This window comes from Cryptotermes secundus, unplaced genomic scaffold (assembly GCF_002891405.2).
Source record: "Cryptotermes secundus unplaced genomic scaffold, Csec_1.0 scaffold88, whole genome shotgun sequence".
NCBI lineage: Eukaryota > Metazoa > Arthropoda > Insecta > Blattodea > Kalotermitidae > Cryptotermes > Cryptotermes secundus.
Window position 1 is genome coordinate 1,206,221 of NW_019724585.1, and position 14,068 is coordinate 1,220,288.

General features: G+C 35.6%; 1 protein-coding gene across 3 annotated transcripts in view; it reads left to right on the top strand.

Moving 5' to 3' along the window:
- The first annotated feature begins 5,379 nt into the window (after window positions 1–5,379).
- LOC111862296 overlaps window positions 5,380–14,068 on the top strand; it is a 16,292-nt gene continuing 7,603 nt past the window's right edge. Inside the window, exons 1-5 of one of the 3 annotated variants that reach the window (XM_023847567.2) lie at window positions 5,380–5,549; window positions 7,781–7,867; window positions 11,242–11,474; window positions 12,456–12,642; window positions 13,381–13,538. In XM_023847567.2, the coding sequence (XP_023703335.1) occupies window positions 5,529–5,549; window positions 7,781–7,867; window positions 11,242–11,474; window positions 12,456–12,642; window positions 13,381–13,538 (686 nt within the window). In that variant the 5' untranslated portion in view covers window positions 5,380–5,528. Of the gene's footprint in view, window positions 5,550–7,780; window positions 7,868–11,232; window positions 11,475–12,455; window positions 12,643–13,380; window positions 13,539–14,068 lie in introns of all 3 variants that reach the window. The other 2 variants (XM_033750613.1, XM_023847568.2) reach the window with 2 other exon arrangements.

The window sequence follows — 14,068 nt, forward strand, 5'->3', positions numbered from 1 at the left end:
ATTTTAATGCATAAAGCAATCTCATGTTTGATATCAACAAGTCCAATCACCTTGTGGCCCAATGATTATAAATAAACTAGAAAAGATACTTGTCACATTCTTTCCTTTTTAGAACCTGAATTTAATGGTAAGTGGGAATAATTCAAAGGTCTTGAATAGTGGTGCTATGCCTCCACTCTCCCATATGTCTTCATGATGTAGTTAATTAACTAAGCACAGGGGCAGCTTTACCTTTACCATGAACATTATGTAAAAATTTGCATGATATCACATGCTTTCATGTACCAGTTTCAAAGGCTGCTCTGTGTTAGTATGAAATGAAATACTTCAAGGTAATATAGTAAGGCATACTGAACAGGTTTCAGTTGGTGCTTGGTTCAAATCTCGGCTGGGTCACAGTCTATGCTGACTGAGGCTTTCATGGTTTCACCCAGCCACTTTAGACAAATGCCAAAATAGTACCTCATCTAGACCTCAATCACTTCCTTCCAAGTCATTTATAATTCATAAGTCATTCTACCATCTGTCACTGTACAGTCTCCATACTGAGAGCAATGTTAAATAACTCACAAAAGAAAAATTAAAGGCCAGAAGCAATGCAGTATATTGTTAAAAATGGAAGGAATTATTTTTGTGATGATAAAATACAGAGTTTTGATTCATTTAAAAATAACACATCAACAAGCTCACTCATGAGAATTCTGGAAGTAAATATAATTTACTTCACACCAGTATGTGGGTGCAAATAGCCATCAATGCTGATGCATCTTCAAACCCACATCTACTTCATGTTAGTAGTTCAGATGCTGGACAGTGCATGTCACTTACAAGTGTTAGATTCTATATGAAGGTTACAGATGCAAGTGTGGATATATACACCCAAGCATGCACAGACATACTTGCATGTGCATGTAGGGAGTTACATTATTAATTAAGGGTTTATAAAAGATATATGATATAATGTAACTTATGTTACAGTTTCATTATTTCAGTACCAGAATTCTGCATGTTCAGAATCCAGTCTTGGCATCACAACATCCCGTTGTTAAAAAAACACAGAATTCCCTTCTAAAGAAGCATTTTTCATGAAAGCAATGACAACTGATGACAGACTTTAATCTCATACAGCATCAACCCTGGTAGTGTAAAGACCTCATGGCACATTTCTTCTCAATTTTATCATTTACATTCTGTATTTCAGCATCCTGTTACAATTGTAAAGTTACCTCACCACCAGAATCAGCTATTACAGCCTCTGAACAGGTTGTTTGTGCTGCAGAGTTTTTTTTATTTTTCAAGTGATATCTTGTGGTCATGGCCCTTATGTAACATCCTCTCTGATGGGATTGTCTCTTATGAATATGCTTGGCCTTTCATCAAGTGTACGTACCACACATATAACATGTTATTGAAAATTCTTCCTTTTGCACTATATACAAGTCTTTTGTCAACAAAGGCTTTGCAAAGTAGGCCATGCCTGTCTTGCATATCGTATGCTACAATGGCAGCTTAGTCACTCGAACAGTTGTAAGCTTGACCACTGCCAAATTTAAACCTCTTATATTTTCCCACAGTTTCAGAGTCAGAGTTACTTCATGACTGGTGGTTTACCCCCAATCAGTCCGTCTTGGTATCAAGCCCCTTGAGACCCATGACCAGCAATTATTCCTTCCAACTGAACTCTTGTGGTCATAGTCCTTATGTAACATCATCTCTGAGGAGAGGATGGGTCTGTCATTTACAAATGCTGGTGGGCCTCACCAGTGCAGTCATTCTTGGGTCTGAGTCCCTCGGTGCTCATGAACATATTTTACTTTCTCAGATTCGAGACTCCCCCATCTTGGAGGGCAAGATCCACGTATTTATATCCCCAAGGAAGAAGTTGTCCCAGTTATACCCCCAGGCACTGTGTTCCCTTTCTCTTGCCTCTTACGACTCGTAGGGTTATGGTGGAGGTATTCAAATCCGCCTCCACACGGCACCATTTTTATGGCCTCAGCACAGAACACATAGAAAACACCACTTTCAACAGTTCCTCTATTGTTGCTTATGTATTGGTTGACAGGGGGATATGTTCACAGAGCTGTTGCCAGTCAACAGACAACTCCTCTGGCTCTGCTATTGCAGCCCTCAGGTGTCATGTACAATAGGTACTGGTTAATGTGGATAAATGGCTGTTAAGAGGTGTTAATAAAGTGCAGGTATATTGCAAGATATATGTGGGACAAACAAGTTCATAAGGATGTTCTACAGATTTGAGACAATGGTGCCGACCCAAGGGCTGAAATAAGGGGGAAAGTTATGTTTAGAATTTAATGATTTAATGGAAAAGCAGCAGTCAATTCATGGGGAAAAATCGCAACACCAACTATTGGTCGCTTATAGAGGAGATTGGGAAATCTATTATTATTGCTAGTGGGGTGGAACATCTGCCCTACTGTAACAGCCCCAGATGATAGGTGAGGGTGATTGTGGGGCAATTGGTGGAATGAAGATTGGCAAGGGAAACCGAAGTACTCTGAGACAACCTTCCCCAGCGCCATTTTGTCCACCACAAATCCCACTTGACCAGACCCCGGGATCGAACCCAGGCCGCCGCGGTGGGAAGCCAGCGACTACCCGCTTGAGCTATGGCGCAGCCCTACTTTGTGTCTAAAAAGAAAATAATAGAATCACAGAATGCCAATCACAATTGAAGCAGTATCAAACAACATATCCTGTATTTAACAATGCTTATTACAGTACATGGTCAAATGGCTTGTCATATTTGCTGGTGTTAAATGAAAATATCAGTTTAAAGCAGAAAACCCGTATACTTGCCTGGATGGAGCAAAGCAATATCTGAGCCACAATTATTAAAATCGTTTAAATTATAGGGAATTAAAGGTACTTAAAATATTGTGACGTGTATAGCCATTGCTCCCCCTGATGGTGTCTCTACTTTGACGTAGTAGAGGGGCTTGCGTGGTCAAATGACCCTGAGAGTGCTGTCGGCGGTAGCATAGCTACTGGTAGGGCCACCCATGCCGGACAGGTCAAATGGGATGACCCAGACTAAAAGAGATACCCTGGTCCTCCAGGTTGTGGATTGGGCAAGAGGCTGACGACCTCTCGCAGTAAAAAAATACATATGTCTCTAAACCTGGAATCAAGCCTCGGAAACCTCAACAGAATGGAAGACAACAACTGGCAAAGAATATGTACTACTCTCTAGGTACGTGGATTGTGAAAACCCTCAATAAACCGGGTGCCATGAAATCGGTACCAGAACAGGTAGATAAGTACAATATGAAAATCACAGCCATACAGGAAATTGGATGGCTGGGTAAAGGAATCATGGACTTAAACAAACACACTATATGTTACAGTGTTAGAGCAGAAGGTAATAAGGAATTTGGTGTAGCCTTTGTAATAGAATGAGAATTTAAAACGCAATAATAGACTTTAAACCAATCGTGAAAGTGAAAGAATTTGCACTTTGAGAACTAGAACGAAATTTTTCAATATGACGTTGATGAACGTGCACGCAATGAATACAATTTTATAAAATTATTGTATGGAAATTGTCTTAAAAATGACACATTTTTAATAACTGGTCGACCGTGGAATTATAGTTCGATTCTCGTCAGGGGCAAGGGTTATGTCTCTTCCACAGCATCCAGACTGACTCTGGAGACCACCCAGCCTCATAACCAATGGGTAAAGCTGATGGGGCGTGAAGCTGACCACTCACATCCACTTTCAACGCCGAGGTTCACACTGCCTCCACTCCTCCACATGTCCTCATGGCGTGTTGCTTAATTAAGCAGAGGGGCAACTTTACCTTTGCTTTTAATGAAATAGTTTATTCCATGATACTGATTACGTGAAAGGATTTCAAAACTTCTTATTTCCTTAGTTTCATTTTCTTTCCTTTGCTTCGTAGTCTACAGCGTTATAGTATACTGCTCCATCCAAACATGCATCCATTTATTCCATAGCCGATATTACAGGCAAAATGGATGCACGTTCTTTGAACCGCTATACAACGGTACGTATCATGGTGCAAATGAATGCAAACCAAACTAATAAAGAAAGCAGTCTTCTGGGATTTGGCACCGTGTATATGTGGTGTTAACCGACGTTTCGGAGGAACGTATCGCCTCCATCTTCGGGGTAGAAGAAAAAATATAAGAAATCTGCAAGCTAAGAGACCGTGAGAACCGGTAAAAGCAGACTTTCTTCATAGTCACCGCCGTGAAAGCCTCAAATCTTACAAACTAATAAAGTTAAATATTACTGAAGTCTCTCATATAAATCATGGAGTAATACATTTTATCGTGTCTATAATTATTTAATTTTTATGATAGTTGTATAAGAATTTTATAAAATTGTGTACACTACATATTAACGATAATTACTAAGAAAATTTCGAATTATGCCATATGCTATTTAAAAATATTCTTATCCCAACTAGAACAGTTAAATATTATTCTGAAGTAATTTGGTTATTTGAGATGTAAAACCTTCGATAGCTCTTGGTAGTTCCGAACGTGTACCCTACATACAAGGACCCCCCCCCCCCNNCACGCTGTTTTTTCTTTCTTTCTTTTTCTTTTTCCAGGTCTGACCGTGCGATCCAAAACTGCACAGTTAGAATTGAACGTGGGGGGAGAAAACTATGAAGTGTTCAGCTGAAATTTGTGGACTGAATGAAGTCTGGTTTAGATTGATATTTTAAGTGCGCAGTTAGAACTGCCCCGTATAGGACGTTTCACACGGAATTGACTCAGTTGTATTCTTGATTTTTGTTATGTTGTTATAAATTTTAGTCAGTATTTTTTTTTGTTACACTTGTCACTGTTTTAAGTTCGTCAGTTTTATATCATAGCTAAGTGGTCAAAGGAGTTTCTTCGTTGTGTTATATCGAAGAGCAGAATGCGTTTGATAAGCGAAATAAAAATATTTCAGCGACAGAGACAAGAAATAACTGGCTTATGATGTTTTGGCCACCAAAGTGAATGAAAGACTTGCAAATTTTGACACAGCTGCAAAAAAATATTCTTCTTATGACTCTGAATTTCTTTTTTCTTCCCACAACTGTAGCGATAGCGACATAACATATAATGTTCTCAGTGTATGTCACGACACAATTTTCATCGATAGTGAAATGGCCAGTATTCTTAATGAACTGAGTAAAATTTCTTGAGCTGGTCGAAGAACCGAAGCATGCCGGGCTAACTGAAATATAAAGAATATATATTGATACTATATTCAGATGGCTATGAAATCTATTATATGATTAGAAGTATAATGGTGTGAGTTCAAACATGAAGTTAAAAATCATGACTTCAAATTTTATCTCTTCCAGCAGATGGCCATACTGGCAAGATTATGACATACGGAGATAAATAGATGAGTTTTTATATATCGTTTTTTCAAGCTGGTGACCCTTGATTCTAGACTGCTTGTTCGAAGAGTACGTTTCCAGTTGCCTCAGATTTTTAAAATCTGTCAAGCAATTAAAGTTCCTGCTTACTACACGTAAGATGTCCACTTTTAATTCCTTAGTAAGTGATAATTATATGAGTCAGTTATGATTTATTAAGCACAATAGAACCGCCACGTGTCACTCACTGGACACCTCACTGAGAACTCGTGCTGCAAGTATTAGTAAAATTATAATCATTGCTGTAATTGCGTGCTTTTCAAACAAATACAATTTCAACTTCATTTCAGATACGTTGGTTTATATATGTAATGAATTTCCAGAACGGATAGTGTGTAAGAAAAATGCGTTTGTTGATGACAAACAACATTACATGTAACCTGCACTAGAGTTCCCACAGCATTGTTTCGGCAAAAAATTAGGGCAGTTATGACTCGTCTTGTTGTTTGGCTAAAGGAGATAGATATAGTGCGATAATGCGAGTGCGTCTTTGATTGTCTTCTTAATGACTTCGTAGCTGTGAACGGCCGTAAATGTAAATTTTATTCATGGACACCCTGACGTCAGAAATTTTGATTTCCTCTATTGATCGGAATGTGACAGCTTCCTGAAATTTCTTGATAGGGTTGTTCTGGATGTCACTTAACTACGATTTTTTCAAATTAATATATTATAACATTTAAAATTGAGGATAATTTTGAATAACGACTCAAAAGGGTTGAGGGGGAAGTAGTATCGTATTTGACGGTAATTAATATAATCTTTACTTTTTCCTGAAAAATTCAGCAAAGCAAGGAAAACGTACGGGATAATCAGTTCCGACCAAGAACTCAAACTGGGTACCTCCAGAATATGCTGTTCTGTTTTTTGAGAAAAGAGCAATAACATACTTCTCGCAAATAATTCAGAATTCTGAAGAAAGGTTCCGTATTTGAAAGATGCATAATTGATCGAGGCCGTTATCCATCGTAAACGAGTTGTCAGATATGACATAGATATATGATATAGATAATGAAGTTCAGTTCACAAGACTGGGCAACTAAGGATTTCTGGTTGAAATGATAAAGTAAGCGCCATATATATGTGTGCAACTGTCCTTCTTTGAGTCTCGTCAATACTGTGCATAAAATAAAACGTAGTGAAGAAACTGTGTCTCCATCTGCGTGTTTATACTTCGAAAATACTCGTCGCGCTTCAGTCAAATTAGGTGTTGGGAGATCACACTAAAAGCTGAGGAGCAAACTTAATTTTGAACCATTTCGGTTCAGCATAGCCTCTACTTTATATGAAGCTCAATATCATTCTTCCAAAAAGAAGATTTTATCTTACAAAAATTAGTATTAATCATGACAAAATTGAAGGCCTTCCTAAAAGTAACTGAATATAGTATGTGAATAAATTTTCTTTATGGTGCATATTTAATAACATGCAAGGAACAAACGTATAAAGATATGCAGTGTATACCAAGTGCGTTTCTCAGAAGGAATTACTAGTGATATGCCAACATCCTTACTCTTGAAATTACTTTTAGCAGAAGAAAGTGTAGCTCATGGGAGAAACAGTAGTGATATTTTTAACTCTGGAGGTACCTTATTGTAAATGAACTAAAAAATTAAGACTAAGATAAACTACAGCCTTAGGGCCCGTAATAAACATATATTCATACTTCAAGGCCCAGTGGTTTTATATGTACCACCTGCTTTGATATTTGTATTTGTATTTGTGTGTTTCATATGGTTCTCGATTGTCTTCCTAAACAGCATTAACCAGCTGAGCTTTGTAGTGAAGCTATAGTGTGCTGAAAGAGAAGGAAGCACAAACTGAATTTTCATGTATTATTTAGAATAAATTGAGTCTTAAAGGGTTAAATTCACGTACATTCATTCCTTGTTAGTTAGTAAGTATTAAAATCGGCAATATGAAAAAAAACTATGCATAAATTTATACTGAATGGATACATAATCTCTGTTAAGGTTTTACTGTTCACACTAACAGAAAATTAAATACCTGCAGTGGTGCACTACATTAAAAAAATAAAGTAGACTGGATACTTTCCATCAAAGGCTATTTCTTGTTTGTTATTATTATCATTTCTTTGTTACATCTCTATGCTATGTACTTTGTATGTGACTTAGAATCAGCTACAGAACACCATCTAAATTAGTTACCATACGTAAAGAAACTTCATTATCATTATGTTTCCATTGTAAAACATTCAGTTACCATACTGGGGAAATGTGGTAATCGAAATGAGCAAAATGTGCAGAATTAACACTGTGCTGATAAAATAAACCCTCAACTTTAAAAAATAGTGTCAGTTTCAATATATTGTTGTAACTTTCATTTATGTAGGCAATGTCTGGAAATGGCAGTGCTGAAGTCAATGCTACTCCTGAAGCTACCATAGCAATACTGAAGACAGACGAAATTGACAGTGAAGTGAGTAATGCTATATAAACGTGGTATAATAGTCAGTTTATAGGTGGATATTGTTGAAGACTTCAGGATTTGAGGTTTCATTTTTCCGAATTTGATTCGTTTCATTTTGGTCCGTCACACTAACAGTTACAATTAACAGTGCTATCACTGCTGTAATATAGGTGTATCATATATTAAGAAAATAGATTTTATATTACTATATTAAGAGGCTTGGCGGTCTTTTAATCATGTATGTAATTTTAAATGTTATTTTGATATATGAAATGTATTGTTGTACAGTAGTTTTGTTGTGTTGTATTTTAAATTTTGATGATGATGACTATCTGATTATGCATGTATATTTATGTGTTATATTGCGCTGCTGACTTCTTCTATATTTTGAAGCAGACCCCTTTGTGGATTTTTTAACTGTAATAAATGAATGAATGAATGTATGAATAAAATGTATATTTAAATGAACACTGTTGCCTATTGCTAGAATGCAATGGACTATGGAATAAATACTCAGGAAAAAGGTGCTATCACTGTTATGATACAGGTGTATTATATATTAAGAAAATAGATTTTATATTACTATATTAAGAGGCTTGGCGGTCTTTTAATCATGTATGTAATTTTAAATGTTATTTTGATATATGAAATGTATTGTTGTACAGTAGTTTTGTTGTGTTGTATTTTAAATTTTGATGATGATGACTATCTGATTATGCATGTATATTTATGTGTTATATTGCGCTGCTGACTTCTTCTATATTTTGAAGCAGACCCCTTTGTGGATTTTTTAACTGTAATAAATGAATGAATGAATGTATGAATAAAATGTATATTTAAATGAACACTGTTGCCTATTGCTAGAATGCAATGGACTATGGAATAAATACTCAGGAAAAAGGTGCTATTACTGTTATGATACAGGTGTATTATATATTAAGAAAATAGATTTTATATTACTATATTAAGGATCTTGGTGGTCTTTGATCGTATATGTAATTTTATATGTTATTTTGATATATGGAATGTATTGCTGTACAGTAGTTTTGTTGTATTGAATATTTAAATTTTGACGATGATGACTATCTGATTATGTATGTATATTTATATGCTATATTGTATTATTGACTTGTTCTATATCTGAGGCAGATGCCTCTATGGATTTTTTTGGAACTATAAATAAATGAATGAATGAATGAATAAAAGACAAGTCCATCCAATGTGACTATTTCAGTAATCTCACTTGATGATTCACTAGTCTGACATGTTTCGATCCATTTGGATCATCTTCAGAGGCACCAGACACTTTTTTGAAACCACTATCACAACAGTTGTCAATCAAATACACATGTAATGTCCAAGTACACAATGTTCCAGTTCAGCCGCGGAGCGCACTTGATTGTACGCACTGTATTTAAAGTTGTTTTAAAGTTTTAAAACTATGTTAAAAATTAAAATTCATAAACCATACGGTTCGTGTCAATAACCTCTGTCATCTCTCTTCAAGGTGGCTGATGTTGTGCCTCCTATGTAACTTGAATGGGGAGATTCTTAATATTGTCCATTATGATTTCTTGGCCCGCTGTGCTTGAATCATCAAGTGAGATAAATGAAATAGTCACATTGGATGGACTTGTCTTTTATAGTTTTATATTTGTTTCATTTTTCCATTACATATAAATGTAAACTTACCCCTGTGCCTGAGCATCATGCCATAAGGCATATGGGGAAGTGGAATTAATGCTGACAGATTGAGGTGATTGATTAATTTCCTGTTCTGATCACTTATCCCACAGAAAGAGCCTCAAATGCTCATTTAACAGGAAACTTGTTTGGCTCAAATGCCACTCTAGAAGTTGTAATGAAGTGAAGATCCTGTTAATTATTATTATGATTTACTAAATGCCTAAGTATGGGAAAAATGATGGCCATACCTATTTAAGCCCTTTAAAATTTTACTTGCTGCATCATAGCAGGAGTGTAAGAATAGTCTGGGGAAGTCACCATGAAGAAGCATAAGAAATTCATTATGATAGATCCTTAAGATTCTGATGAGAAGGGGAGGGATTACCAGATAAGACACACTTGTCACCTTTCTTTCATGAAACATGTACCTGGTAGATGTATTATTAATTGCTTATTTTGTCCTCTGTTTTTCATTCTTTGCTGGTCATCTGCCACATTTATTTGTAAGTTTATGTGATAACTTTCATTTCTCTTCCACAAGCAAACTATACTGCTCTGTACACTTTACACAATGGTAAATTTGGAAACAGCATAAGAAGGAAACTTCCAGAGAGATACAATCATTTCAAACTATGAGCACGTAATCAAAATTTCTTTCTTCATCAGTTGAATATCACAGATTTCTGAGCATGCAAGTTAAATAATATAATAAAACTTCGGTTAGCCATGTGATTGTTGTACAGATATATTGACAGTAAACCAAAACATTCATATATCTATGCATGTAGGTCATTTTATGTGTATGTATGGAGACTAAGAAAGTCTGGAAGCTGTCAGTCTTACCACTCTTCATCCAGTATCCCAACTTCCTGCTATTTCTGTTCTCCACATACTAAACTATGTGACTAATTACTAAAAGTTAAATTGTTCTGTCAATTTAAATTTACTTAATTTCACCATGTGAAATAACTAGACTGTAAAGAAAGCAGTATCCCAACTTCCTGCTATTTCTGTTCTCCACATACTAAACTATGTGACTAATTACTAAAAGTTAAATTGTTCTGTCAATTTAAATTTACTTAATTCCACCATGTGAAATAACTAGACTGTAAAGAAAGCAGTATCCCAACTTCCTGCTATTTCTGTTCTCCACATACTAAACTATGTGACTAATTACTAAAAGTTAAATTGTTCTGTCAATTTAAATTTACTTAATTCCACCATGTGAAATAACTAGACTGTAAAGAAAGCAGTATCCCAACTTCCTGCTATTTCTGTTCTCCACATACTAAACTATGTGACTAATTACTAAAAGTTAAATTGTTCTGTCAATTTAAATTTACTTAATTCCACCATGTGAAATAACTAGACTGTAAAGAAAGCAGTATCCCAACTTCCTGCTATTTCTGTTCTCCACATACTAAACTATGTGACTAATTACTAAAAGTTAAATTGTTCTGTCAATTTAAATTTACTTAATTCCACCATGTGAAATAACTAGACTGTAAAGAAAGCAGTTTTTGGGATTTTGCACCGTGTATATGTGGTGTTAACTGACGTTTCGGAGGAACGTCGGTTAACACCACATATACACGGTGCCAAATCCCAAAAGACTGCTTTCTTCATAGTCACCGCCGTGAAAGCCTTAAATCTTACAACTAGACTGTGTTTTCCGATCTCACTTGCAGTATGTCCAGATTACAGAATCAGTACACCAAGAGTCCCTCAGCACTTCAGCTTTATTGTACTACTGCCAGTGCAAGATCTTGCGTCCATACTCAAGACTTCTGTGTATCATGGGTCTCCGGCCATCAGCTGTAGAAAATGCAGAGCGTTGTTGTATCCTGTCTTGCTGTGGCTACAAGCATTTGGTTCTTGTGTTGGCATTGATGTGTGTGGGTTATATCCTACAGTACATGACATGTTTCAGGTATGAGTTTCCTCCATGAGAGTGCATGTTCTTGAGCATTCTCACATGCACACACAGGCACAAGTGCACACACAATACCTCTTAGGTCATCTTCCATGGTCTTTATTTCCTGAATGTTGTGTCTGACAAAAATAGTTGTACATGAAGAGAAAGTTTCTTTCATTAAATACAAATTTTATTTCAGTTCTCTTGACCATAAATGGCAGGGATGGGGCGAACACAAAACATGCAATATTTTGGTGCATTTTAGAAAAAAAAATGTTGACAAATATATATTTTTGACAGAAAAGAGAAATTATTCAAGAGCCCCCCATGATCAAAAAGGTGGGAAAATTGTTCATGTCCTAAACAGAAAGGATTACTTATACAGGCAAAGACAAAGAAATGCTTCTTTCTTGGAGAAGAATTGAGGGCAATTGGTGGTGGTGGTGGCCTGCTGCTGATGATGATGATGATGGTCAGAGAAAATTGAATCACAAAATAGGAATAAAAGGGGACTAGGAAAACTATTTCACTGAGGAAAGTAATTATGAATATTTTTTTCTCTTATGAGAAGTAGTCGTAAAATTGATGCCGTATTCTGACTGCGATGGGGGTATTTAGGATCTCCTGAGTAGTGCAACTTAAGGAAATTGTCCTCACAACAAAGTACAACATCGTGAAGGCATGCAGGAGGAGTAGAGATAAAGATCCATGCATTCTTAACCTGGGAATCAAATGGGAGTTAGCTGTAAGATTCATACTCTTGTCACTTAGTTCCCAGTAAATGAATCTCTGGTGGTCTACCCTTTGAAAATGTGGCTGGATGAGCCCCAGAAACAGTCTGGATGTGCTGGTGAGAGTGAATTTTTGCCATTGCTGGAAATAGAACATGATCATGCACCTTATACTCAGCTATTTTACTGACTGAGCTTTTGTAATTAGTTAGCTGCATGGTGCTCACTTAGTGATGCCTAATTTCGAAGTAAAATTTTGTTTCAGGAGAGATCGAGGTTTTGACTACAAAAATGAGTCAACTGTTGAAGTTAAAGATCATGAATTCATTTGCTATGGTAACATAACCTTCAGCTACATTGTGCCAAGTTTTCTTCATTTTTCAGCATATTTGTATGCTTTATACTTATTTAGGATCAATGAAAATGAACAACTTCAAAGTTTGATGGAAAGGGTAAGTATTTTGCCTGTGTTGGCCAGATTTTGGAAATAAAATCTTATTTAACTAAATAAAAGAAGATAAAGATTGTACCTTGTCCTTTCTGCATTCTTTACTTCAGAATTACTGTACAAGTCTGAGGATACTAATTTAAGGGCCATAAATTTATCTATGATAAGTGTTTTGTGCATGACCTGATATATTCTTGTTATGTCAAAATATTTTAGATATCCTTTATGAGAAGAGGAAAAGATGCAGTTAACAAGCATTTTATCTTTCCTTTCAAATCTTTCCTGCTTTGTAATTCACTTTCTGAAACTAATGTTGGGTTTTAGGTGATAGACCATTTTAAGACTTAATAATTCAATATGAATTTGCTCATTATTGGCTTCTTATAACTGGTACTTCAACAGAAAACTTAAATGAATGTTAGCTTTTATCTAGTAGTTAAATATTGACCTAATTAAGAAATATTTCAGACAAAACTTGTAGCTGTTAAGTGCACAAATATTTTATGCTAATAGAATATGCTAATATTTTGAATGGTTTTCGAGACATTTGAAAAAACATTTTGCAGTTGACCAACGATAACATGAAAGGATTTAGACTCCTACATGCCCTATTTTTGTCACTTCACTGGCAAAATCAACTCTAATATTCAAACCTCTAATGGTTTTCTTCATTAATAATTCTGTGGGCTGAGTCAAACAAGAATTTTTTTCTTATGTATCCATTCAACGTTACTGTTTATAGGCTTTTCTGGTTTCTGGTGGATCATTGGCCCAGCAAAGGGTAGTCTATACGCTGTGGATATCTATTGGATTAAGTATTCTATGGGTAACAGCTTCAGCAGTAACAGTTAGTGTCATGGTGGCAGATGGAACCATTGTTTTCCACTGGCTACAGCATGGGTATGAAATTTTACAGATACAATAATTCCTCAATTTAACAGATTTCAGATTTAATGGATAATATTCTTCATTGCTTTCCTGTTGTTCTCTGGTTAATATGTGGCTACTTCTCCATAATACTCTGGTTGATTTAGCTTGTATGTATATACACTTTCATCAGTTATGCTTTGAATGTAACATGTATTTAGCACATAGCTCATTCTACTGAAAATTAAATTTTTATGGTGCTGTAATTGGTTTGTTTTGTTACAGTTTATTTAATTAATATACCATGGACAAAAAATTAAAAAGGAAAAACTTGAATGTAGAACCAAAGTTGATTGAGAAATGGGATTCAGGAGTATCCATTGCTTGTGTTTGTAAAGAATATGGCCATATGGACATTCAGCAATATCAGACACCCCTCCTACTGGTAAATTTTTCTTTGTAGGTACAATATTTTTTGTTTCATGCAACATTCCTTATATGTTTGAGTCATAATATTTCTATTAAAGCTATCAATTAGAGTCTCTTCTTACAATTTTTATGCA